General features: G+C 47.8%; 1 protein-coding gene across 1 annotated transcript; it reads left to right on the forward strand.

Moving 5' to 3' along the window:
• Positions 1–27109, forward strand: LOC136789653 (glycerophosphodiester phosphodiesterase domain-containing protein 5-like). Its single transcript, XM_066989993.1, is given in 16 exon segments — positions 1–889; positions 7355–7563; positions 8303–8403; positions 9279–9372; positions 13951–14010; positions 15580–15678; positions 16999–17092; positions 18579–18724; positions 19066–19148; positions 20003–20153; positions 20681–20913; positions 20915–20992; positions 22721–22868; positions 23984–24066; positions 25160–25242; positions 25697–27109. Coding segments are annotated over 15 exon segments (1668 nt in total). The 5' UTR covers positions 1–889; positions 7355–7380; the 3' UTR covers positions 25729–27109.
• The last annotated feature ends 34 nt before the right edge of the window (positions 27110–27143 follow it).

Below are 27143 nucleotides of genomic sequence, written 5' to 3' on the forward strand. Positions count from 1 at the left end.
ATATTTAATGCCACACAGCATTTCCCTCTTCACTTTAAGCAAAAAAAATCTCCTGTCCCAGCCGGGACATCCCGCCTCATCTGCTGCTGCTCCAGCATCGCGTGCGAGATGCTGGCTGCTCAGCGGGGGATTTCTCAACCCTTCAGCTTTCTCGTGGGCGTGAATGAAACGAGCCTGAAAGGGAAGTTTGGGAAGCGATGCGATCCTGGGGCTCGTTGCAAGTGGAGCCCTTTAACACCCCGATATCTGGCAGCCCTGGTGTGCAGATCTGGGCTCTCCTGGGGCACTACCCCTGGTTCTGCACCTACATAGTCCCACCTTGTTTCCAGGCCTTATAATTCGTCTTCTAGGAGAAAGAAAGAGCCATGTCCTATGAGTGAATGTCGACCTTTTATTTTATTTTACTTGAGTTTTCTGATGTTTTTCAGGCCCTTCCATGGCTGAACTGGACCCTCTCCACATTTTAGCTCATGACAAATTACAGGAAAGAGACACCACAGCATAAAAACCTGCTACGTTTGGGTCAACACTTGATGTCAGAGTTTAGGACTTTATTATTCTCAGCCAGAATTTTCTCTCCCCCATTTCTCCCCTTGGCCCTGGAGCATCCCCTCCCTGGAGGAACAAGCCCCAGGGCAGGGGTCGGTGCAGCTTCTGCCCTCTCCTCCTCTTGTCCCCCCATGATGGAGGGGCTGAAGCTTCAGTCCTTGGGGTCCTGGAGACCTGAGACTGACAAGGGCTGAAGGCTGGGGGTGGCCTTCACTCGAGTGGTGCGGTGGAAGTTTCTGGAAGGACAGTTGGGGCTGGTGGAACCTTCCGTGAGGAGGGTTGGGGCGGGCAGGACTTCCCAGAAGGACAGCGGGGTGAGCTGGGTGGACCTTTCTGAAAGGTAGGTGGGCTGGAACCTCTCTACAAGCAACTGGCAGGCAAAAATAATTCAAACCCCGACCCGACGGGACAGCTATGCTGGGATTTACCTCCTGTTCCCCCTCAAAGGAAAATTTCTGTAGATGAAAGCATCCCCATACGTGCCAGTCCTACACCTTTGCTCCTCGAAGATGGAGGGACTGGGGCAGCAGGCGAACCTCTGCAGACCCAAAACCACGCGGCCCTTTTGGGAAGTCTCCGTGTAACGAGGGATGGCTCCAGCCAAAAGTCCAGCCAATGCTGTGGCACTTGGGAAGTCTTTCTCCACCCCTTCTTTTTCTTCTTCCTTTTATTTTTATTTTTATGTCAAGCCACTAAGCTACTATTCATTGCCTTTATTCTAAACACTCATTTTGCTCCTAGCAGGAAAGAGGGAAAAATCTATTGTAGTGCTGTGAGGCCCTTTGACAAACACGACAATTTCCCCTTGCCTGTTTCAACACAAAACTGAAAGCATTTGCACAAAATCCATCGCACATGCTCTGAGGCTTGGCCAATAATTTCCTAGGCACGCATTCGTAGAGGCAGCCCGCAAAGTGCTTTGAAGATGAAGAAAACCAGCTGTGATTTGTGATGATGATGATTAGGATTAGACGAGGGTTCTGCAAGAGGTTGTGGATAATGAGTCAACCCCGGGGGGCTGGGGACAAACTTGGTCAAAACATGAGAGCGTACTGTGAGAGTTTCTTGAAGTGAAGGGAGACCAAACAATTTTTGGGGAAAGGAGAGGTTTAAAAAGAAGTAATTTGGGCTAAAACGTGGTTCAACTTTGAAGCGTTCCTTCCTATGATGAGCCCTCTGAAATAAAGGCAGGGATTAAGGTACCTTTTCTGCTCCAGACTCTCATGGATGATGCCTGGCTTTGCTCTGAGGTGAGCCCATCACCATCGGAGTGATGTCTGCTTCTCCACGCAGGGATATGTGCAGAAGCCTGGAGCTGGCAGAAGTGTTTCCAAAACCGCGCCGATCATCCTCATCAATTGGGGTTCCTGTAGGGCTTGTCAAGTTGACCCCCACCTCCACCCCAAAATACATGGTTGGTTGCCTCGGAAAATCCATTTGCCTGCATCCTCAGATGAATCCTGGTCTAACCAGCCAGTGTGGCTCGTGTTGAGCAGGGTACAGCACCCCTTCCCAGCACAACTCATGCTGGATGGCTGACCTTTGAGCCTCAGCACCGACTCCTCTGTAAGTCCCTCTGCAACCCGAAGAGATGCAAAGCTTCATCTGTATTTTCAGGTTCATTTGTCTGAAGCAGGCGTGATTATTTATGACCGTTCAAACTGCGGAGGCATATTGCAAAACATGGGACATTAACCTTGCTGGAAACCTCCCCAGAGCTCTGAGAGCCACAGCCACTGCATGCTGGAGGTGTACAACAGCACACAAAATGAAACGAGTATTGTTCCTGCAGCCATGGGAGCACTTATTCCTCATTAACCCCTTCTCTTTCCATGTTCATTCATTATTTTCTGGGGTAAGGCCCAGCATTTCTGTGTGCTGAGGGCTGTCATCTGCCTCAAACCAACAGCTAATCAGTCCTCAGGGCTACTTTGCACACACTCGAGTCGAGCTGCACATCCTCCCTGGGATCCCACGCAGAAGCAAGGCATAATTAGGGCTAATAAAGAAGCTGTTGAATGTCTTGCTGATAAATTATAATTATCACCTGCCAGGGAAAGGAAAGGATGTATATCCCGTATCACAGGGAGGTGTTGACTAGTCGTGTTTCATATCAACCTTCTTCCTTCCCTGTGTCAAACCTCTTCTGTTTTCTGAAAAGAAAGTGAAGGCTGATGGCAGTGGAACAAGAGGAAACCAAGGCTGTGATCCAGATCCTTGGGCACACCGTGAGCTGGAAATGCAGGTTTAAGGGAGGCTCTTTGCTGAGTTTTCTGGCTGGTGGCAAGGTCTGTGTGCAGCTCATGGGGACGGTGACCAACCAGCACCATGTCTGGATGTTGATTTTAGTCCTTCTGATTTGTTGGTGTGATAATGTTGAAGATTCCCAGGTGGAGGGGCAGGGTGTGATGTCCCCAGAGAGCAGAGGGATGGCACTGGGGGTCCCTGTGCCAGGCGACTTCAGTGGCATCTCCACCATCAGGCGAAGGAGCTGCAGGCGCTGGGAAGGCTCAGCCTTGGCACAGGGTTTACTTTCTCTCCAAATTCTGTCCAAATCCCTTAGAAATGGGATGGGCAAAGCAGGGATCACCCCTACCTGCTGCCTGCATCAGGCTCCACAAGGCATCATGATGCTGAGGAGAAAGCATGGACTTAAAAGCCTCAAGGAGAAAGCTACAGGTGATGCCAGGTTTGGCTTCTGTACCTGTTTACCACTCAGAAGATGAGTTCCCCAGCTCTAAGCATCAAATAATAATAATAATAACAATAATAAGGCAAGGATCCTCTCCTTGCTCGTGCACTTGCCTCTCCAGCCAGCTCTGCTTGCACTACCTTCTGCATCCAGGCTTTGCAGCTGAATATATTTCCCAATTTTTTCTCCAGCTCATTTCTCCACCACCCCCCGGGCTAGTTCTCATGCTTTTCCTCCCTCTCTGTCGAGCAGTGGGAAATGAGCAGCCCCGCTCAAATGCCTGCAATTACGGGGACTCTTATCTGTGAGCAAACAGTCTCTGTTTGCAAGGGAAAGACCTGAGGTCTCTTGGGATTATGGAGCTGGAAAACATGTGTTACTGCTGTCATGGCTCACTTGCTGAAGCCCTAAACTTTGCTCTCCTGCTGATGCATGTTTTCCTGCTTGCTCTTTGCTCCCATGGCTTTCCCAGTGAATGGATTTGGGGTATGCTGTCCCCTTTTTCCAGCCATTTACTTTTGCCTGGTGGAGCTGGGGAGGGGTTGCAGGCAGCCTCCAAGTTTTAGGAGCACTCTGCTTCAAATCTAGACCAAGCACTGTGAGGTCTCTTGCTGTGTCCTAACAATGGCTGAACTGCTCCAGATCCTCGTGTGGCCCTCCTGTCTTTTGGACTCTGCACCCACCATATGCTGCAATGTTCTTTGCCCCTTTATCCCAGTTGCTGGGTCCAGAAGCCGGGATATTATCTTTGTTGGGATCAGGTGCTAGTGAAGTCAAAGGCTTCAGTGCTTGATGTGGTCTGAGGCATTGCAGTTTCGGCCATACCTTGGGAGAGATGTTTCTGTGGCTTCTGAACGCCCCAGTGCAGCTGTAACAGCAGGCTGGAAATTTGGGAGCAAGGATGAGGTTGTGGGATGGAGGGTCATGGAGAAAGCGAAGGGGGGCAGAGGTGTGAGGAAGCTTGCATTAAATTAAACACGATATCTGAGGACACAGAGAAAGAGAAGGACGGGGAGGCTGAGGATTTGAACCCATTTGGAGCTGAGAGGGACATTTCTGCCTGCCCTTGTGTGAAAGGCCTGGTTTTCTTTATCCCTATCAACCCTTTCCTTTGAATTTACACATAAATGCCTTCTTTATTCAATATCTCAAGCATCTCCTGTGCTTTTCTCCCCAGTGGACCCAGCAGTCCCTTGCAGCCGTGGGGCTCCAAGTCTCCCATTTGCTTTTCCAGTGTGAGCCCCGCATGCCCAGTGGGAGCAGGAGCAGCTGTGGGGCAAGTCATGATCTGGGGCTTGGCAGGGCACGTTCAGCTTTGGCTGAAAGCTTTCTGCTCCCACCAGCTGTGATATAATGGCTTTATTGGCATCCCTGGTCTCTAACCTCCGGCAGCCTCTTGTACTTCTGGATGGGGCTGGCAGGTCACTGCAAGGTCTTCTGTGCATTGCTGTTTCTCTTTTGGGCAGGATAGGATTTCAGCCCCAGGAGCTCTCATCCCCTAGTCAGCCCATGCTGGAGAGGAAGAATGGTAGAGGATGATTGAGGATGATGGGCTCCTTCTTATAAACAGCTCTGAAGATGTTTCCTGGGTTGCAGATGTTCCTCGGTGCAGAATTTGCAAACTGAGATTCCGAAACTTCAGCTTCCTAAGTGTCACTTCCCAAAAGGATGACAAGCAGTGGGTGCCACTGTCCCCTGAGGACATTATCCGGGGTCCCGGGGCTCAGCCGTGAGACAAGATGAACCCTTTGAGCACCGAGGGCTCTGCGATCTGCACGTGGACATCCCAAACCCACCTCATGCTGCCAGGAAGTGGATGCTCAAGAGGATTTCTTGGTTTGTTTGGCCGTGGTTAAGACTGAAGCTCTCTTAAAGGCTGCTACGTGAATGTTTCCCATTATGTGAGATGTTGTGCTTACCCGTTCCAAAAGCTCCAGCGAGACGGCAGTCATCCAAACAGTTGTGAAATACGTAACAGAGGAAACATTTACTCTCCTCTCTAGATCCATCAAGATCAGGTCGTGAAGTGGTGGGCTTAAACTGTTAGACATGAGGCCAGGCACTGAAAAAAAACTGTTAATGGTAGAGCAAATTCAGAGAGGATTAGCCTGTCTTGGGAGCTGGTGGTATCTCCATCACCCTTTTTATGAGAGAGCTAGTCTAACATCTCGACTAACATCCAGATTTAACATCCCGCCAGCCAGATGGAGAGGACAATGTGCTGAGGTCTCTGCCATCAGTTTTCCTGTCAAATCCTATACACTGATGGATAAATATCGATGTGTGAGCCTCGTGTCTCCATTAAGAATGCAGTAGCAAATTTCATGGTCCTCTGACAGCAAAGCTGCTGGTTTTGAACCAGTGTCTTCATTGCTATTGCTGGAGGGAAAGGATGAAGCATTAAATAAAGGGCTGGGGAAAAAAACGATGCTGTGCTTCACTGATGGGGAAAATCATGGTCTAGGGATCCTACTAGAAGGTAACAAATACTGCACCCGCATGGCACATGTAAACCTTCTGGTAAGAGCTCTGAAGGTTCAAACGTATTCAGAAGACACAGCTGGGGCAATTTGGCAATCGCTGGGCTTATGCCAGGTATATTTTAGTCCAGGTGACTAGGACAGCAGGATCAAATGTCATCTACACCACTCACCGGTGGCACAGAGCCCACAAACCGCCTGTGCTGGGTTACTCAAGAGCAGGCTCACCATGTCGCCATGTGAGAGCAGCATCAATTTTTTACCAGGGGGTGACCTCCTGCTGCCTCCGGATCTGATGCTGGTGAACTGAGTGTCGTGGATGGGCAAACACCTCTGTCTCAGGAAGGCATTCAGGGCATGGCACACGCGGGCACTTCTTGGTTAGGAGCAGCCTGATCTGACAACTCTTGTGCTTCATTTCCATCCCCTCTCCTTTGCAACCCAGCTGCTGTTAGGCTGGGAACATATAGCAGGAAATACATGAGGAGAGCATCATTTCCGTTTTAACTTGCATCTTGTTTTATTTGTGCCTTCTGCAAACTGATCATAGGGCTGGATTTTTGGGGTTGTTTTTATGTAGTGTCAATTTGCAAGCTGTTATCCATTCATTTCTGCAAAGAAACGCAGGACTTGGAGTTGTTTGCAAACTATTTACGTGTACATTTTACCCGCGTGTGTAGTGCAGCAATCTGTTCATTTTTGCTCTTAAATTACTGTTATTACATCAGATAAATTAAGGGGATTGGACTCCTGAGCTGGGACTTTGCAGCAGATATGCCTGCATCTGAACATGACCGGTACGGACTCAGGGGCACTATGGCACTCGGAGAGCATCTCAGGCTATCTCTGTTCTCCAAAGAAGCGATGGATAGCGGTGCCTGTTCGTCTGCCAACACAGGACTATTTTTCCTTAATGTTTCCTTGTGGTCTCGACAGTGCCCTGCTGGGCAAATTGCTCTTTGCTGGCACAACCCCTGTGCTGTTTGCTTCACTGCTAACACCGGCTGCAACTTACCACCGGAGTCTTTGTTTAAAGTCCCGATTATGAACAGATCTCCCATGTGTGCATCTTTACAGCTGTTCTTTCTGGCCTTCCAACACGCTGCCAGTAGAGCTCTTTGAGTCAGGAAATAGTTTTTCCATCAGGGATCGGTCTCTGCAGCGCTGCAGTTTTTCTGGGATAAGAGGGCTGTGTCCTGGGAGAGTTTTGGTCCCTTTCCTACCTGAACTACTTAAACTGGTAAGGGGTTGCAGAGAGGTCACAGCGATATTGAGCTAATTCCCATGGCTAAGTTCATCTCAGGTTCATCTGACATTATTTGGGAATCTGCATGGAGGGCTAAAGTTAATGATTTCCTTTCCCAGAGCTCCCTGTAGAGTCAAAGGGAGGCAGAGGTTCCCTCAGAGGTGATGCAGAGCACCAAAGTTATAACCACTGACCACTCAGGGGACTTGAAATGACCGTACTTTTCTTCTAGACATCTCTCTCAGGGGTATAAAGTTAGGTGGGGTGTCCTCAGCCACCTTTCCTGCTGGTCTCTGCATCCTCTTGGGAACAATTCCTCTCCTTCTGACACAAAAAGCTTACCCCGAAGGCAAGGAGACTCACATCAATCTTGTGACCTCATTTCAGGAGGAAGATGAGATAAAGCTCTTCAGATGGAGGCCAGTTCCACCAGCCTCAAGAGGATCAAGTTTGGGAAGCTGAAGGTGGTACGTCGGCACTTGCTGCAGAGGTACGAGCACCAGCCCTTCATCTCCTGCCTGGCGGGTTTCTACAGCTGCCGGTGGAAGCGGTACCAACGCAGAAGGACCGAGCCTGGGAAATGCTGCTGCAAGACGGTAAATTAGCTCAGAATCAGCAAAGACATTCATTTCTGCACTGGGAAAAGTCAGTCCAAGCTGAGAAGCAGTTGATGCTGTGGGTCAAAGGCCTCACCTCCCTTAGAGCCCAGCGCGGTCTCTTGGTGTCCTAGATGGCAGCTCCTGGGGCTGGAGGGCTTGCTGTGCTTCTCTGGCAGGCTCAGTTTGTCTGTGCCACCATGGAGAGAGTGTCCCCGTGTGGCTGGTGGTGTGGGGCAGCTGCGGGTCCCTGTGGTGCCAGCCCTGCTCCAGCAGGGCCACCCCGAGCAGGGGGCCCAGCCCCACGTCCAGGCGGCTGCTGGAGATCCCCAAGGAGGAGCCCCCAGCCCCTCTCTGGGCAGCCTGTGCCAGGGCTCCGGCACCCGCCCAGCCCAGCAGTGCTTCCTGAGGGGCAGAGGGCACCTCCTGGGCTCCAGGCTGGGCCCGGGGCCTCTGGGCCTGGCCCCGGGCACCCCTGAGCAGAGCCTGGCTCCGGCCTCTCGGCACCTCCCGGCAGTGCTGGTGGCCATGGCTGGCAGCCCCCGGAGCCTCCTCTGCTCCAGGCCCAGCAGCCCCAGCTCTCGCAGCCTCTCCTCGTAGGACAAGGTCGGCTTCAGAAGGTCCAGCATCAAGCCACGTGTTTCACGGACAGCCTAGGAGCAAGCAGTGACTGCTGTTTGCTCTGCTTGCTTTGGAGTGAACGAGGCTCTGACCGATTGTCCTTCTTCTCCCTCTCTAGCGGGAATGCGTGTTTTTCCCGTTGCTCGTTGGAGCTTTCTGCTTTTCTCTCGTCTTCCTGTACATGTGGGGTGAAGCGAAAAATGACTACAACTTTGACTGGTAAGTGCCACGTTTTCCTCCTTTCCCACTCGGGTTTTAATGAGACACCCCAGGTAGGCCGGGCACTTCAGTCACGAGCCAAAGCTTTGGTCCCTTCACATCTTGGTTCTGGCACCCAAAATGAACTCCCAGGGTCTCCAGAGGTGCTGAGGCTCTGCCCTTTGCTTGGCTACGGTGTACAGGTTTAAGTGTGGATTTGTGAGAAAGATAACAACCGCTGTTGCAAAAATGGTGAATGAAAGGGACTAAATGGCTCTTTCCTTCCCTTAGTCTTCTTTTCTTTTTTCCTGTTCCCTCCGAAGAAGCATAGTGGCTGGCATCAGAGGTATTGCAGCAGCTATCTCGGAGCAAAGAGAATTGCATGTTCCCAGTCTGGAGACAGAGAAATAACCAGTGTGGTTTTATGCAAATCCTTTCCTTCTGCACTGTGTAGGTAGCAGTTATGTAAATCTGGCCCCTAAAATTAGATGCCATCCAGATAGCTCAAATACCATGAGAAGGGGAGGTGTAATAATGTTATTCATTGTTATAATAATATAATATATATATATAATGCTATATATTGTATATATATATATAATATAATATAATATTATATATAATACAAATATATAATAATAATTATATTATATTATATATAATATATAAAATATATATGTAATATATAATAATATATAATAATGTGTAATAATGTTATTCAGGTGTAATAATGTTATTGAGCCTTTGGATAAAAAGGAAAGCTTCCCTCTCTCTCCTTGGGATACGCCTCTGTAGCTCCTCCAGCTTTCTGGCGTTTTCTCCTTCAAATATATTTTCCCTGCAGCCCCTGTGCTAATGTGCCACAAATGCTATTATAAGGTTTTATTGCTTTTTAGGTATAACTATGGGAACCTGGGCTTCTGGTTCCTCTGGTCTCTTGTTCTCCTGGTAGTGGCCGCAATCCTGTTCATGTACATCGCGCTGCTGTTGGTAAGTAAGGCTCCTGTTAAGGAGTGAGTTACGGGCCTAGAAAATAAATACAGGGATGGTTTAATGTATCAGACCAAAGTTCAGCCTAGCCCTGACACTTGACAGTAGCTACCTGGGGAGGACTGGGAACACAATGAGCATTTGTGGTACTTTCTCCCACCTGCGGATGAACATTTTCAACACAGGTGTCTCTGAGCTAGATGTAGGTTCTGTGATTTCCCTCAGTGATTTCCCTTTGGTGAATTTGACCCATTTCTCCATCAACACAAGCGAAGCTGTGCCAGTATTGGTTATGCGGAAGCTGAGTTTTGTTATTTGACAGCAGGGAAGTATGGAGATCTGAGTCTTGTAGTGGTGATGTGTTGTCAAAGTAGAGTTATTCCTCTAACCCTGAACTGTAAAACTCACGAGAAGAAGGGAAACATTATCACTAAAGCTGCCTTGATTCTCTCTGCCTTGCTGGAGGGTTTGTCTCCAGTTGGAGACCGCAGATGTGGTCACAAAACACTCCTTAAGTTTATGCCCAAAGAGGTTTATGTTCCTGAGGTCTTCACTTTTCCAAACTGCATTAAATTTTCCCCACTTTCAGTCTCATTCCTGCTCCAGCTTGCGTTTTGAGATGCCAGGTGCTGGGGCTGACGCTGTGGCTTTGACTCACCTCTGTGACCAAGGCAACTGGCTTTTATCATCAGTTCCTGCTGCTCCTACCCGTTCATTGACGTCTCATCATATAGCCAGCCTGTAAATTGCCCGTGGCAGGGAACCTCTCTTAGCCTTGCTCACGCAGTGCCCAACACAACAGATTTCCAAGGTCCTTTGTCCCTGCTGAAGTACAAATAAATAGTGATTTTATTTCAGTGCTAGCAATAAAATAACAAAGTGAGAAATAGGACAGCTGCTTGGCCATGCTACAAGCAATCAATAGCATTATAAAAGCTGTGGAATAACTTATCTCTAAGTAGGTCAAATAACAATATTTAATTACAAGGATTTTGAGGCGTGCTGGTGGCTGTAGAGCTTAATGTCTGTTATTTAGCTAGGTCTACCTAGCTTTCCTGGTGTTAATGGATCAGTGTGGGTAGTTTGGTGGTTGCAATGTTACTTTGGGCAACTCTGAGCTTTGCCAAAGATGCATGTGCGGTCAGGATCCATTTGCTCCTCATCTTCATGAAGCTGTTAAGTAACCCACCTAAAGTCACTGGGTATTTCTAAGGGCACTTGCCCTGCTTGCTTGCATCGCTATGTCCATCATGTCTAATTTGGCAAGACTCCTGCATGCACTGATGTTAAGTTCTGGGAGGCACAAGGCTGTTTGTGCTCCTGCTATCTCAAAATGTGCAGTGGCTTTCCACAGAGGCAAAAGAAGCCGGGCATGGCTACAGCAAGTCAGGGACCTCCCACCTTGGGGTGCATCAGCCTACTGCTATCCCACCAAAAACATTCATCTCCAGAGGTTCAGCACTCTTGAGCAACCACAGCCAGCTGGCACTTCCCTGAGCACTTCTCCCTCCTACCCAAGTGATGTTCAGGGGGCGTAACACAGCAGAAATACCTTCTGCATTGAGCCACTGGTGGTTCCTGTGATGTGTGACTTCCCTACAAGACTGTTGGTATCACGCATCATAGCTAGACTTAGGTTAAACCATGGTCTGTTCTTCACCAGGTCTTAGGCACACGTAGAAACCCTTTTTGAACCATGGTGGGCTGTGACCATGTTGGCTCCGTGTGAAAACTTGCTTTTGCCTTGTTTCCTAAGAGGCTGGCTGTGCTGCCTGCCTGTTATTTCTCAACAGTTTTTGGCTGAATCAGCCAATTTCAATCACCTGGGACAGACATCCTGACCTGCAGGGACATGGGATGGGGATGTGGAGGAGGGAGGATTCCACGTGTTGCAGGAAGGACCAGAGATCTTCACCCAGGCAATGCTTCCTTGTGATGTTTTGCATCACTAGTCCCGTGTGTCAGAAAGCTGAGCACGCTGATGCCCTTGCTGGAGCAGAGTTTTTACAGCAAGCAGTGCTTGGCGTGGTTTTGTTTGTGAGCATCGTAGTCTCTTCCTCCACCCAACTGGGGCCTGGAGGCCTCCTTCCACGTCCTTATTGTGAACCACTGAAGCAAACACTCTTCTGCCCAGCAGCCACCAGTGGCTGAACAAAGTGCTGCACAACAAAGCACTTGCTGTCTGTGCAAAGGCTCTCTCCGCCTGCATGCATCAGTGTAATTTTCTTCAGACAATCAGTTTCAATTAATTTAATTGTTATCACTCCCAAGGCAATCTTCTCATCCCCATTAGAGCTAAAAGGTTAAGCTGCGGGGTCTTGTTGTAGGACAGTTCAGGCTCAGGGGAGAAGAAAAATACTTTCTTGTTCAGTCTTTCAAACACAGAAGATGATATTTGCCTCTCTGCAGTTAAACACATTCATTCCAAGGGGTTTTGGGGAGGTAACTCCTGACTGTATAATGTAAAGGGGTTCAGATGTGCTGGGGCCTCTGCATTCATACGCTAAGAAGAGGACTCAAAATTGTACATTGGCACTGAAGCCCAAAGAGTGACCTCAAGCCTTCATCCCTGAGAGACTGGGGTATCATGGAAGCTCTGAAAGCCTGCATTTTTTTTTTGCCAGAAAGTGAATGTAGAAACCTGGCTTGTGCTGTCAAGCCCCCATTGCAGTGAATCCCAGGGTATGTGTAGGAGCAGTTTGGAGGAGCCAGACCTGCTGGTGGTGGTTGTCCTTTGGCCTGAAGAAGTCTTGCTGTAGGTGGAACCGTGTGAGACACTGCTAAACACAGCTGCTCTCCATGGAAGAGCAGATCAGACAGGTCCTGAGGCAGCTTTTGAGGAGCCAGAGCACACAGAGGACAGATCTTGTCCACATCACATCATCTCACCGGTCCATCAAGACGTGTTCTCCTCCAGTGACCAGTGGAGCAACTGCAAGAGTTCCTCCTTCACCATCCGAGGATGAAACTTGGTGATTATTCTTCTTGTAAGCTGGTAATGAGCCGTTACCTCTATCCATAAAAATGAGCTTTTCCTCCAATGGCATCCCCAAATATGCTGCATCTTTTGTAGGAAAGTTACACAGGAGTAGCAGGGGAGAGTCTAGTTGAGCACGGCCTCTGAAGTAGGCGTTTGGATGCACCTTAGGCATGGACCAAGTCTTCGTAACATTGCTTGAAGAAAAGGGGAGATTTTGAAAGTGTCTTTTCCCTTCATTTTTCTAAAATGGCTTATTTAAATGTGCCTGGTTTAAGATCTTCAGCAGTAATTCAGTTCTCCGTGAACTGCTCCCGCGGTTACTCATCATGTCCTGGGTGTAGGATTCAATTAAAGGAGGCTGACATGTCAAGTAGCCCTTAAAGGCTGATCTGTATTCTCTGCTGAGCTTATCTTGCCTCAAATCAGCATCATCCTGGAAAGAGAGGGTATTTGTAGCTGGGTCAGAATCACCTTACATTCCTTTATAGTTGGGTTTCAGGAGAACAGCTCCCCTTCCCAACACATTATTGCCCTAAATCTCTTTGTCCTGCTTTCACACAGTCCCACTGTGTTACAGTCTGCAAGGACCTGGATCATAAATTATCATCTCAGTGGAGCACTGAGGACTGCTAACAGATGTTTTTTCTCTAAACCCTCATATCTGGTGATACTGGTTCCCAGACCGTCCCTTACACTTGTTGGGAAGCTTGCTCCATGCACCTGAGCATAGACCCACGTGTTTGCACAGCAGCAAGGCGTCTGGGCTGGTGAAACTCATCACAAGGCACCTGGGCTGGTGAAACTCGTCACCAGGTTCATCAGTTGTCTGTGACAACCTGAAGCTAGTCTCCAGAAGAGCCACGGACTGGTTTTCCTCATCCTTTACTTGGTGTTCAGGGCATCTCAGGTTGTCCCCTGCCCTGGCTGGGGTTTTTGCTGTCCTTAAGGGACCCTGATCCCCAAGGGCTCCAACCTGCCAGCAGGGAAAGGAACACACCAGCCATAGGGCCACAGCTGGGGATTAAAAATTAACCTAATACAAACCAGAGGTTTTGAATCTCCAAGGCAGTTTTCCACGTTCTGAGATGTGCATTTCTTGCATTTCTTGCAATTACTGTCACTGTGTGCTTTCCTTTGCTCTCTGCTCTGTTTTTCTGTTTGTTTGTTTGTTTTGTGTTTTTGGGTTTTTTTTGAGACTTTTATTCCCTGAGCTGTCCCCCATGGATGATGTGCCTTTAGTGACAACAAATACATAGAAAAAAAGTAAGGTTGCTGCTCTATTTTTCATGTCATGGCTGCTGGCCCAGGCCATATTCTATATATCAGAGTGCAGTCACAAAGTGTGTACCCCAAAATGCTCAACTATCTGTCACCCATGAGAAGGTTTTGACCCTACAAGGCAGTTTTGGTGAGTGCTTGGCCATTTCAGGAACATATTTACTGTAGCAATAACCGCTTCTCTCCATCCACCTGTCCTGCCTTGCCATTGTGCACAAAGGTCTAGAGTAAAGTGACTTCCCTATGCAAAAATAATTCCAGAAATGCCTCATTTTGTCATTTTGTACCAGGATGCAAATAATCTCTTCTTGCTTTCCCAGGTCCTAGCGATGTGTTTGCTTGCAGAAGGTCAGCAGCTGTACCTGCACTGGAGTCACAAGGTGGGGAGAGGGTTTTCTGGTAACCCTAACCATGCTTTAAACCATCAGCTTGTGGTGTTTCCCTGCATGCAAAACAGCTTAGATCATAGGAGAGAGGGAGGAGGTTAATCTTAGGAGGCTTTAAATATCCATACTAATGATATCTCCAAGTGAGCTAATCACCCCAAGCTCCCTGTGCAGTCAGATGAGGGAAATGAACCCTCTGAGGATGCAAATCATCCAGCTGGTCATAGACACTTAAATTGAGATGAGATGAATCACACCTAAAGTACCTTTTTTCCCCACTGGCTCTAAAAGGAGCCCGTGGTGACTCACTGAGGTGAGGATGTCTGCATTTGACATGCCTACATGTGGTTGCATGTAGACAAAGGCAAAGTTTCCATGAGGAGCACAGCGTAAGTCCCTGTAGCAGGACCCAACAGCTTTAAAAACAGTGGCTGCTTCCTCTGCAGAACAGAAACCTGGCTTTTCCAAGGCATCCTGGTGCCCCGTGTCTTTTGGTCTTGGGGTGGTTTTGGAAAAGCCACGTGGAGTTTGGAAGGCATAGAAACAACTCCTCAGGGAGCTGTTGCTGCAAAATGATGCTTTAGAAACCACCTTTCTTAAGAACTTCTTGAAAGCCAGGTGAGGCTTTTAAAAAATAAGCCATGAAGCTTAGGGGAAAGCATAATAAGATTGCAAATCTTGCTGTGAAGGGGAATAGTTGAATGTCAGAATACTCCATCCTCTGTTTCTCCATTTACACAGTGGAAACGATCAATTTTACTATCAAAAATGGGCTTCCAGAAGATCCAGAAAGCTGTAGAGCAATTTGTGGAAAATACCAACACTGCGTCCCTATGTGGAAGAGATTAGGGACTGATTATTAGGATGCTGATCTGTAGGATCTCCCTGAAGACTAGTTAGGGCCTTGGTTCCAGTTTCTACTTGTGTTTAGTTCTCAGCAGACAAATAAGGTTCCAGGAAGAGCCTGCCATCATAACTGCTTGGTACCAACCTGGGCAAGAAGCCACAGCACAGAATGAGCTACCCCTTCACTTTTCTTTTAGTTAAAGATTAAATTCTTATTTCTGAACTACAGAAAAGTTTGCAGTTGCTGAAGCCTCTTCCAAAGCAACTCAGCATAAGGAAGCTGTGCTGATGTCTCTTTTGGGTTTAACTTGGTGTTTCTGAGTTCAGCCAACTACAGAATTTAACGATAGTTGTTCATCTAGGCTCCATCTGCATCAACAGACAGAGAGAGGCATCCCTTATCATAAAGCAAGTGGAAATGGATCACCTCTGTAAATTCCTCTCTTTCTCCCGTGACTAGAGAGGGAGCCTTGAGGGCTGACTCAGGTTAGGTACTTAACTTGTAAAATCAGTTTTGCCATACAGAAAATCCAATTTATAGCACTGTGGGTCTGGTTTTAGTCCCATTAGATCTCTTTGTCTATGAAGTGGCACAGCCAAGCTTGTGCATCCCGAATGTATTGAGTCCAAGCTGATTAAAGAAGCCTGTTAGGCAAATAGATTGCACACCCTATGCAGAAATACCAAAGCTTATTAATGTCCTTTGTATCTCCCCAGATTGGGACTTTTCTTGTCCTGGGCTTCTCTATCACAGCCCTCTTCATATTATCTGTACTCTGGGGAGATCAGTGGAAAACAGTCCGCCTCTCATTCCAGGTAAGAGGTTTGTTTGAAAGGAGGTTCTTTGAAAAAAGCAACTGGTTTCTTGAAGTATTGTGTGGCAATCAGTGGAAAATATTCCATATGGTAAATGTTTTTCACATGGGTTTTCCTGGCAGTCTGTGCAGTTTTGCATAGACTTTTATTAAGACTTAACATTTCCCGTAGGAAGGAAGGAAGCCAAGACCTGAGGTTTGGTATCAAGCTATTTGTTTGATATAACATGTCTCCTTTGGGGAAGTCGTATCTTTTTTTCCCTTTTTTTTGGCAAACTTGTTTTAAGTGCACTGTTAATTAGCAGGTGCTGAGGGCAGGTAAATCAGATCCGTTTGGCTGGTGGGGTTACTGGAGTGAGAACTCACTCCCTACTCAGCTCATGCCAGCTCAGCAGCTTTTAGCATTAGCCCAATTTCAGTCTCCTGCGACCCAGAAGAACTTCATTCCCTGAGGAAGGGAATCAGGGCTAATGCACTGGCAAAGGTAAAGAGAAAGTGTCAGCTTCTCCTCCCCTTTTCAGACTCTAGGGGAGGAGGATGGGGAGAAGGAGACACAAAATCTTTTGGGTTTCCCACAGGTGTGGTTTATTTTGGGTGTTCATGCCCTTTGAGATGCTTCAGCTGCTGTTCCCAAAGGACACCAGTCTTTAGCAGATCCTGTGTTCTGTCCACTAGCCCTGCATAACTATCTCAAATATCCTGGACATCTCAGGTGGCACCTTTGTTTATGCAACTGCATCCTGCTTCTGGTCAAAAGAAGTTGGGATCAGGTATCCAGGGCAGACGTTCTCACACACAATGACATCTCTCAATGACTTCTGCTTTTCTTCAACCCTTACATTTTAGAGAGTTGGCCAAGCGGTAGGAAAGGCTGAGGAAATTCCGGTTTGTTGACATTAGATTGATGATTTAGTTGCAGTGGAGATGACTGTTACATGGATAAGATTGGACTGGATTAGATTGGATTAAAACTGGTGCTCTCTGGAAGATGTTCACAGGTTATGACGTAGTAGTAAAGGTGATTGTTTGCCAAACCATCCTGGACAAGGACAGACTTGTCCCTTTTGGCTGGTTGAGAGGAAAGGAGAGCTTTATACTGAAGTGAGGAGCACTCCTCAGTGCGGGGAACCAGCCAGGCACATCTCTCTGCCCTGACTCAGGAGGTGTTTTGTGGATCCAACCTGGGTGTGGGAGAGAAGATAAACTGCTGATGTCCACAGCAGGAGCCCATCTATGTGGGAGGCTGCAGCTGTGTTGGGGCTTGTTTCTGTCTGTATCCACACTTCATCCTTTGAATAAAATCCTTTTTTCTCCTTTCCAGATCACAGCCCCCTATCTCCACATAGGGGCAATAACTATCATGGTCCTCCTCTCCTGGCCCATGGCTCTGTATGCCATCAGAGCAGATAAGAAAGGTACAGTAGCTCTGCTTCCTGCTCCCTGTATGACAAAAGACACATATCAGTGTGGAAAATCAAGCGTGCAGGAGCCGTTTCCTCCCACATCCACATTCCAGCTAGAGTTGAATTTTAGTTTTTGAGTATTCCAGAGAAATTAGCAGGGCTGGGGCTTAGCCTATGCACTGTCTCGGGCCTGTCCATACTTGTTAGTGATTTGCATGCTACCTTGCAAAGTTTTGGTGTATACCAAGGTAGTGACAAGCCCTAAAGATAAGGAGATTAGCAAAAGTCCCCAAGTTCTAGATCATGCGTGAAAATTTGGTCAGAATTTTGCAGGAGAGAGCAACCAGTGTCCGAAATTGCTATGCTCAGTTTCACTGTCTCAGAAAGTCAGTCCATACTAGAGGATCTTAGGAGAAGCCAGATAGGATGGGGAAAAGAGCTTTCAGATTGGTTGTTAAGGAATTTTGCTTTCCTTTCCTGGTGTTATCCCTTTGAGAGCTCCAGGAAGTGTAAGGGCAAGGAGTCAAGAACAACTGCAGAAGAGCCTGGCTCTGGCTCTTTTTCTCTGACCCAGTTTCTCCATATATCCAGTGTTGTCTACATGACACCCATCTGCAGATGTTGAGTTGTAACAGAAACCATTGACTTCAGACAGAATGTGCTGGTGGGAGCATTTTGTTTCCTACCTAGGAATTTCTCTACATTTAACTGCAGCTGGGGGTAGGGAGGAACATGTTGGGACCCAAGACTTTACAACCCACTGTGCCTAATGGTCACTCAACTCCATACATTGACTTGGTGTAACCCCAAGTTCTTTCAGAGCCACTAATACAGTGTGCAGAGGGGTGGTGGTACCCACCTAAATAAGGAATTTTGGTGCACAGGTGCTTCTCAGAGGAACTGTTTCATTCTCTGAGGTGAAGGTTGCCCACTGGGACTCTTGAGTAATATGTCAACAGACTCCAGAGACCATAGGTAATGACTTGGCAGGTTTCTGAGATGCAGTACCCATGCAGTCAGTGTCAGTAGGAGACTGCATGTCACATACAGAAAGCCACTGACAGCAGTCTGAAGGAACCAGGGAAGCATTCACCTGGAGGGGAATGAAACTTTAAAATGTTGCCTGCTCTTATTTGAGTAAGAAAAAAAAAAAAAAAGCATCCTTCTGTTGAGGATCATTCCTCTACAGGTGGGGGAAATTGCATTGCATCATCTCCAATGAAAAAGAAATGAAGGCTGTGTCTTGCTGGAAGGCATAGTGAGATGCAATTGCAGCACAAAACTTGCAATCCTAGCCTAAACAGCCCAAATCCTTCTTTGTCCTGGACTGTATTGTTTGGACAGACGGTGAAAATTAGGGGAAGAAGGGATGGAAAATGGGATGGGACAAAGCCCAACAGTTACTTAGCTGGAGGGCTGTATTAAAAGTCAAGCTGCAAGGCAAACGCTGTGCTACCAAATGGATTAACTCTAGCATTCCTCCTTCAAATTTTTGCAGTTGTTCAGGTGGTAATTGTTGGTCCATACCTGGCTATCCTTCTCTTTCTTTTCTTGATACCTCTGGGGATGTACTCTCCTTGCATCAGAGAGGAGGGGACACTTGGACCAAAGCCAGCCCTCATTGGACACCGCGGAGCACCGATGGTAGGTTTGGAGAAGCTATTTTACATCATTTCCTCATCCTGTGTGCTGTTGCCTTCATCATCATCATTTTTTCCCCCCAAGAAATCAATGGAGGGTGGAAAGGGAGACATTTCCGTTTGGAACTGTGTGCCAAATGATCGCTCTGTGGGTTTGCTAACAGGGAACCCTGAGGGACATGGTGGGTTTGGTGGCTAAGGTGGAAGAAAGCAAACGGGAGACTTTAACAAGATAATGGTGGTCCTTTAATACAAAACAGGCGTTACAAGGAGACAGAAAGTATTTACAGAGTCCTCCAGAGTGTGTCTAAAGCCAGTCTGCTCATGGCCCATTTTTTTTCCCAGCTGGCACCAGAAAACACTGAGATGTCATTTCAGAAGACAATTGAACATGGTGGGGATGGTCTTGAAACAGATGTCACCATTAGGTAAGGGAAAAACATCACACTTCCCAAAGCAGATACTTCTTCTAAGAGTTGCCTTTGGAGCCATGTAATTTTGGGCAATTTGGTTCTGCCAACGGCTGGGACAGGGTCCCTCAGCTGCTGCATGATGCTAAGGGCTGTGGGACATGGCTCTTCTCAATAAGCTCTTATCTAACAGTCATTATTTCTACAGTATATTTTAAATACTTTTGCAACATACAGAGACAAGTTCCTACTGTAGTCTGACTTCCAGGCCTCACTGAAGGTCTTATCAGGCCTAGAAACCACCAGAAAATTGTATTTAGACCTGTGCCATCATTGATATAATTATTAGACCTTTAATTACCTTTGTGTATGGGACTCCTTGCCATGACCTTCTAACCTACTGGGCAGGATGAGCAGTTTCCAGGCACTAAGTAACTAAAATACTAATACTTAGGTGTTCTATTAATAAAGACCTTTCTATAAAAGAGAATTTTGCCTTTCTATCCATTTAAACTTCAGTCCTCTGAAACCTGTAGAAGCACTTTGGTGTCAGCAAAAAGAGCCTTTGGCCACAAGTTACTACCCATTTTCTTTTAGGGGCTGGCAGGCATAAATGCCACCATCTCCACTTTGCCCCTGAGAAAAATGAGTCACAGTGAGGTACAGCTTCACCAAGGTCACCCAGAAATATTTAAGCTTGAAACAGTTTGGTATCTTGAGTGTCAGCCTTCTTTCCTACCCTACCCTCTGCTCTAAGGGAGGCTGTACTGCTGCATTCATGGTGGCCCACACGTTGTTCTCACCTGGTTTGACTCTGCTTGTGCCATGAATGATCTCCACTCCAGGTGACCTGAATTCTTGCTCTCCAACAGCTACGACGGAGTTCCTTTCCTCATGCATGACAGCAGCCTGAGGAGGACAACCAACATCAGGGAGGTCTATCCCAACGACACTGCTCAAAATGCAGCCTTGTTCTCCTGGGATACCCTGAAGGAGTTGAATGCTGGAGCATGGTTCCTTAAGGCAAGCACCATAAATGACTGTGATGTTGTAGAAGAGACACTGGCTGGCTACAGCTTATTAGTATGAAAGTTAGGAGAGAAACTTTTGGTTGAGCCCACACTTAGTTGGTAGAAGTCATTCAGTTGGGGGTCTCCTTGCTTTGTCCTTTTGGCCTTTAGGCCTAGGAGACCTATTTTGTTTGGCTGGTGGGTGTTCTTGTAGCTCCTTATCATGGCAGCAGCAGAACAGATGGTCTGGAGAAAGAAGAAAACAGGTACTTGTGCAAGGTGCTGTGTGTAATACGGTTTACGTGATGGGACAGAGAAGAACAGCAGAGCTAGCTACACAATTTATGTCCCAGAAGCAGTGTCATCTGGGTTAATTATCCATGTTTCTCAGGTAGAAGAGCTAAGCAGAATAGAATATCCTCACCTACTGAGGGTTGATGCCAAACTTTTTCGCTTACAGAGGTATGAAATGTTTGCATGCAGCTTGCTCCTAGATATGACTGGCTGACTGATTTCCTTTTTACATCTGTTTGTTTCTAGGACAAACCCTTTTCATGCATGGGCTCACTGTCAAGGGCAGATCAAAACCAGGCAATGAATCAGTCAATTTACAAGCTAAGTAATTTCTTGCGCCTTGCAGACAGTCAGAATAAACTTGTTATATTTGATCTCTACCGCCCTCCAGAGAAACATCCTTACAGGTACTCGTGGATCAACAGAACCCTGGAAGTCATCCTCAATGAGTCCGGGATTAGACCCAATCTGGTAGGCTGGCCCAGTTGAAGACCTATTGATGGACAATATTGTCAAACTCAATCTGGCCTACACTGAAATGTCCAGTGAAGATATCCGGTAGGTTGCAGTTTCAGCCCGAAGTGCTGTTGTCTAGAGGATATTTGCTTCATGTGTGTGGCAATGCCTCCCTCCGGTGACCAGCTCTAGGATCTACAGCATTTTTGGCAAGAGCTCTTTTAGGTTGTGGCCAACCCTGTTACATTTTGGAGTTGAAGGACTTTATTTCATTCCTACTGTATACCCCGTGTAGGGCCAAGAGGTAGCATACGTAGCAAGGAGGGTAGCACCCCTCCTTGTCCAAGTCCATATCTACTTCACTGGGATCTAAGGATTTTCTGACTAGAAGGATGCAGGTGTCTCCAGGTTTCTACACATGCCATCCTCAGTATTGCTAATAATGAACCATAGAGAATGAACAAACAACTATTTAACCTCCTATGGCCTCCACAAACATCGGTGTGAGTGCATAATGCTGTGGTGAGAGAACACAACACTCTTGTAGATGGTATTTTGGAGACTTCATTATTGTCTCTGTTGCTACCAGTACTCTGTTGCTTGGGACACACTAACAGTGTAATCTCTCCAATGGAAAGCTCCACATTTATTGAAGGATTCTCCAAAATGGTTGTCTTACATAAACAGATATTTTTAAAAACACATATGAAATGTCTTACCTATCCAGCTCTCCTTTTGTAAACAGGATTTTTTGTTCTTTCCCATGCTCAAAAGCATTGAAAAATAATTAAAAACAAGTATAAGAAAACGTTTAGCCCTTTGGATAATAATAATGTCCATGTTTTCTTAATGATAATTTTCCCAACATTTAAAATGCTAGGTAGATCCATCTGGGTAAATCTGGGTAAATCCTGGGCAGACTATAGATAAATTTACAAATACTCATACTGATGATACATTCCCTTAGAGTTATACAGAGAAATGGTATCACTTCATATTAAATTTCAGTAACTTATAAGGACATCACAGATGGCCAGCTGTTGCTGCAAACATAAGAAATGTGAATAATGACCTTGAAGATTATTTTAAACACACTATTGGGAGATGACAAATGCATTTTTAGGTGGAATACTGAATATGAGCTGGCAGCCCCCAGCTGGATTGTCCCCCTGGGCCCCGCTCTCGGGAGGCCCCCCCTGCAGCGCTGCGTTCAGCTCTGGGCCCAGCACAAGGACACGGAGCTGCTGGAGCGGGCCCGGAGGAGGCCGCGAGGATGCTCAGGGGCTGGAGCAGCTCTGCTGTGGGGCCAGGCTGAGAGAGCTGGGGGTGCTGGGCCTGGGGAAGAGAAGGCCCCGGGGAGAGCTGCCAGCGGCCTGCCAGGGCCTGCAGGGGGGGCAGGGAAGCTGGGGAGGGACTCTTTGTCAGGGCTGGGGGGACAGGACGAGGGGCACCGGCTGGAGCCTGGCAGGGGGGAGGCTTCGGGGAGGCGTTGGGAAGAAATTCTTCCCTCTGAGGGCGCTGAGGCCCTGGCCCAGGCTGCCCAGAGGAGCTGGGGGTGCCCCAGCCCTGGCGGTGCCCAAGGCCGGTTGGAAGGGGCTCTGGACAACCTGACCTAGCAGGAGGTGTCCCTGCCCATGTAGGGGTTGGAATTAGATATTATCAACCGATTATTGGCTGGTTGGGCTTCCTTTCTGTTCCTGACCTACGTCCTATAACAAGTTAGGACAGAATTGCCATACAGAATTGCCAGCTCTCCTTGATTCAGCCCAAAGGAAGTACTAACCTCCTTGCTTTCCTTAATGAAGGCAATTGCCTCTTGGTCTTTTAAAGGAAATACGCTGAGGCAAACATCACCACCAACCTCTATGTGATCAACGAGCCGTGGCTCTTCTCCCTGGCGTGGTGCTCGGGGGCACACTCTGTGACCACTAATGCTGTCCACACGCTGAAGAATCTCAGCCAGCCCCTCTTCCTCATGGTAAGCAGTGATCCTCCCTTGTTCCCGGGGTACAAAATGGGGGGCAGATATTCATGGCTACCTTTAGAGACCATGGGCTGATTTGTGCATGAATAAAGTCCCTCTGCATGCAGACGGACTTAACATGAACCTGGTTTACCTCATTCCTCTGAGCCATACCAGGTATCATCACCCTCATTTCCTGGTTCTTTTTGGTCCATGGAGAAGAACCCTGGTTGGCTGGACTTGGAGACTCAGGCCTGACATGAGGGAAAATAAGTCATACTGAAACTTGTCTAGGGTTAAAGGAAGGGGCCTTTGAGGGTACATGTGGATATCGCATGAGGATTTCAATCTCTAAGCTTCTAAAGAACCTTATTGCTGTCAAAAGTTCCTAAATCCCAGGAACGCCTACATTCCTTCTCAACTTGGTCTGTTGTCACAAGCCCAAAGGGAAAAAAAAAAAAAAAAAACCTGCTGTGAGGAACTTTTCACATTGCTTGTCTGCCCTCTACTGTGCCTTTGACAACCTATAGGGCTACGGAGCACCTGGGTCACTGGTCTCACCAGAGTCCCTGCATTCAGGTTACCACTCTGAATGACTGGTTTCACACTCTTGAAGTAGATTTTACAGTGCTTCCATCTCCCACCCAGAAAACCGCATCATTTCAGTCCATTCTGAGGGCGGGAGTGGTCTGATGTGAGGACAAATCTTCAGATGCTCTTGGACTTGAAGCAGGAGCCAACCCAGCCCCTCTCTGGTTTTCACTTAAGTACAGTTTTTCCAGGGGCAGCCAAATGCCATCTGTTGATATTAATGTCATAGGGAAGCAAAGGAAACTACAGGGCCTGCCTGTCCAAACAAGTCCCTGTTGTATTTACTGTGATGTGGTCCAGTCTCCTTGGCCACCCAGCGGACTTGTCCTTATTGAGACTGATGATTTTGCACCAACACCCACTGGCAGGTGACCTCTTTAAAATGCCACCAAATACCTTAAACACCGTAAGGATATTACTTCACATGCACACCAGGGAGCTGAATTGCTAGGATCAAGAAGCAAGGAGGAGCTAGAGCAGCTTTCTTGCGTATTTCGGGGTCCTTGGTGTTGGACACGTCCTCTGTTGTTCCCTTCCAGACGCCGCAGCAGTACAACATCATGTGGATCCTGACGGACCTGGCCTCTGTGCTCCTCATCTCACTCATCTTCGCTCTGCACTGGTAACTACTGAGCTGCTAGTGGCCGTGCTAGCCTCATCTGTTGTCCCCCTTGGAGGAATGAAGGGATGCTTTCAGTGACCTGAAGGGTTAAAACTGCTCTAGAGGACATCTTCCTCTTCAAGAATTAGAAAAAAAAAAAAAAAAAGGCCTTAAAGTCTCCAAAAACCTCTGCACTGCTCCTGCTTGCTATATATTTCCCTTTCCTTTTGGTAACTCAGACATCACCTACCCAAAGGATTCAGTGCAGACTTGGTGTGTTTAGAGTAGCAGCAGAATCCAGTTATCAAAGCTGGAAAACGAACTGATTTTTCTATTTTTTACTATTTAGATTATTTGGACATTGGATGTAACTTAGGAGGAGAGCTCTCATTGTTAATATTTGTGCACCTCATGTCTCTGTCTGCATATATCAGAGTCACTGAGGAATCCATCCTCCCAGACGAACTATCTGAAATATGAAATATACCCAGAAATACCTGAGTGTCACAGACACTATTTTCTTTCTTTCTGTGCTGTCCAAGACATTATCTATGTTTAATAACGGAGAAACTGGGGTCAGGCTGCTGGATGCTCAGCTCTGCCGTGGTTGGATCAGAAGCCAGGCTGTGCTCCTACAGCAGGAGGTGCTGGGCTCAGCTCTTCACCTGCCTGTGGGTGGGTGGAGGGACCAGACCAGCCAGCTCGGGGCTGTTTTCTGCAGGGGTGCTGGGAGCACAGCTCTGCTGCGGGTCACAGCAGGGGGAAAGATCAGGAAGATCCTGGGTGAGCAGCCTGGCTTGCTTATAAGCATGGCGTGGTTATGTGGAGTGCTTTGGTGTGGAAAAGGAGAGACAGCTATACTTTTGCTTTGGAAGGCTGGAGAGGGATTAGTCAAAAAGGCGCCTTCAAAATGCTGTTTTACACGTGAAACGTGGACACTTAGACATCACAGCTGTGCATCAGGATCCCTTCTCACTAAAAACTTGAGCAAACCCTCAGGTACCAGGCCAGGTCCTGCCCTGACAAAGTAGAAAAAGGGTGATCGGGGCTCCAGGGAGCTGCGGGGGGAACCACAGCAAGCAGTGGCCTGATCCAAGCACTTTGCCCCTGGCAGGTGGCGAGAGCGGAGTTTCTCCTGCTGTGCCCACGATGGTGGCTCGATGCTGGAGAGCGGCACCTACAACAAGTTCAGGACAGGTGAGCGGGGTGAGGGGGGGCAGGAGATGGATCCTGCTCGGGGTCACCTCTGTCACGCCCATGTCGTGGTGAAGGATGGATGGGTTATCTCAGCATGGGTGCAGTGCTGTGGTTCCTCCCCAGTGATGAACATCACTTTTCATCAAAGCCATGAGCAACCTTGAGCTCTGCTTCAAGCAGAGGTTGGACCAGAGAGCTCCAGAGGTCCCCTCTGACCTGCTTTACTCTGGGATGCTGTGAAAAAAGAACAGAAGGGCACTGAGCACTCTCAGATCTCCACGGCAAGGTGGGGTCTGTTGGGGATACCCCCATGCGCCAGATTTCTGGACTAAAGGAGCAGACAAAATGACCCAACCTGGGCTGCAGGATTTTTTTTGGCCAAGCTGTTTGCTTGTGACTGCTGGCAAAATAGCTGGAGGTGTGTCAATAGCTCACTGCTTGTCTTCTGTTGCAGAGCTCAGCAACATGCCTGCTGTCGTGGCCTGACGCGGGCAAGGAGGAGGTGCAGACCTGCCATCTCGCGGAGGATCGGAGAGCAAAGCCTGCCCTGCTGCCCCTTGCTGAGGTGCAAACAGCAGCCTGCCTGGCGAGGGGCAGCCATTTGCCACCACGACCCCGATGGAGATGAGCACTGACCTTGTTCTCCTGTTGCTTTCCTCTCAGTCCCATGCCTGGCAGGGATCCCTGGGGTGTAAAGGAGCACAGATGGGGCTGCGTCCATGACGAAGCTGTGCACCACGGTGAAAGGATTAAACCTCCCTGGCAGGATTCGTGTAGGAACCACCATTTCCCTCTGAGACCACTGTACCTCATCCTGTAAGCCCTCCTGCAGTGTGTAAGCCCTCTGTTTGTGCAGCTTTGTTTTTATCTTCGCTGCAAACACCCGAGCACCCTCTGGTCCTCCTTGCCCTTGGTTGTCCACATCTCTCCAGTCTCCTGTCCACACACTCCCTTCCTCCTCTCAGGTCTGCTCCAGCCCCAGGAGCTCCCCAGCCCCACCACGACGGTCAAGTGCTGCTGGATGGTTCACCAGGGTCTGTGCCTCTCCATAACACAGGCAGGGACAGCTTAGGTTTTCCTTTCCCCTCCTCTAGTCCTGCCGTAAACCCCAATGGGACAGACTTCACCCTGGCTGTGGGTGAGGGAGTATTTTCCACAGATGCTAAAGGATTTCTTGGTGCCTTGGCCATGTGACTACCGGGACAGTAACCAGGAGCACAACACTTCTTCATCGAGCTGGGTGTGAACTGGTTCCACGAGGTGTCCTGTTTGCTTTTCCCTTGGGAAGGTCTTTGTTACCTGCTCTGCATCCTGGGATTTATTCCGATTTTCATTTCTCCCGGTGGCTGCTGGCACATACAGGGAAGGAATTCCATGCCTTGTTCTGCAAGGGAGATGTGAACATCTCCAGGTTTAAGCCATACATTTCTACTTGAACAGATAATAAAAACTTTTTTTTTTTTTCTTTTGTAAATTTTAGGTGATGTTTTAAATACAGTTTGGCTCTCCAATCCTGTTTTGTTCTTATTCTAGGGGATTGGGAAAGGGGAAGAACGTGGCATTCAGATCATCATCATTCAGAGGTGTGTTTTTGCTGATTAAACATATCATCACAAATAAAAGGTGAAAGGGAAGTACAGGGTTTCAAAGTTAACTGTGCTGAAAAGCACTCAAATTTTCTAAGCTTGCAATTTTGAGGTATTTTGGAGGCTAGATGTGCGAAAAAGCAGTAGCTTCCCTTGGAAAAGGGCAAAAGGATTGGTGTAGAGCAGCTCCAGATCTATGAAGCGTGCAGAAAGGATCCTAATGATGGTGTTAGCTCCCTACCCCCCTTCTTAATTTTCTTAATTTTTGTGTCCACTGACGGTTCGCTCCCCCTTGCCGGATATTCTCACCAGGAG

Source organism: Anser cygnoides, chromosome 1, assembly GCF_040182565.1.
Source record: "Anser cygnoides isolate HZ-2024a breed goose chromosome 1, Taihu_goose_T2T_genome, whole genome shotgun sequence".
In the NCBI taxonomy this organism is placed as follows: Eukaryota; Metazoa; Chordata; class Aves; order Anseriformes; family Anatidae; genus Anser; species Anser cygnoides.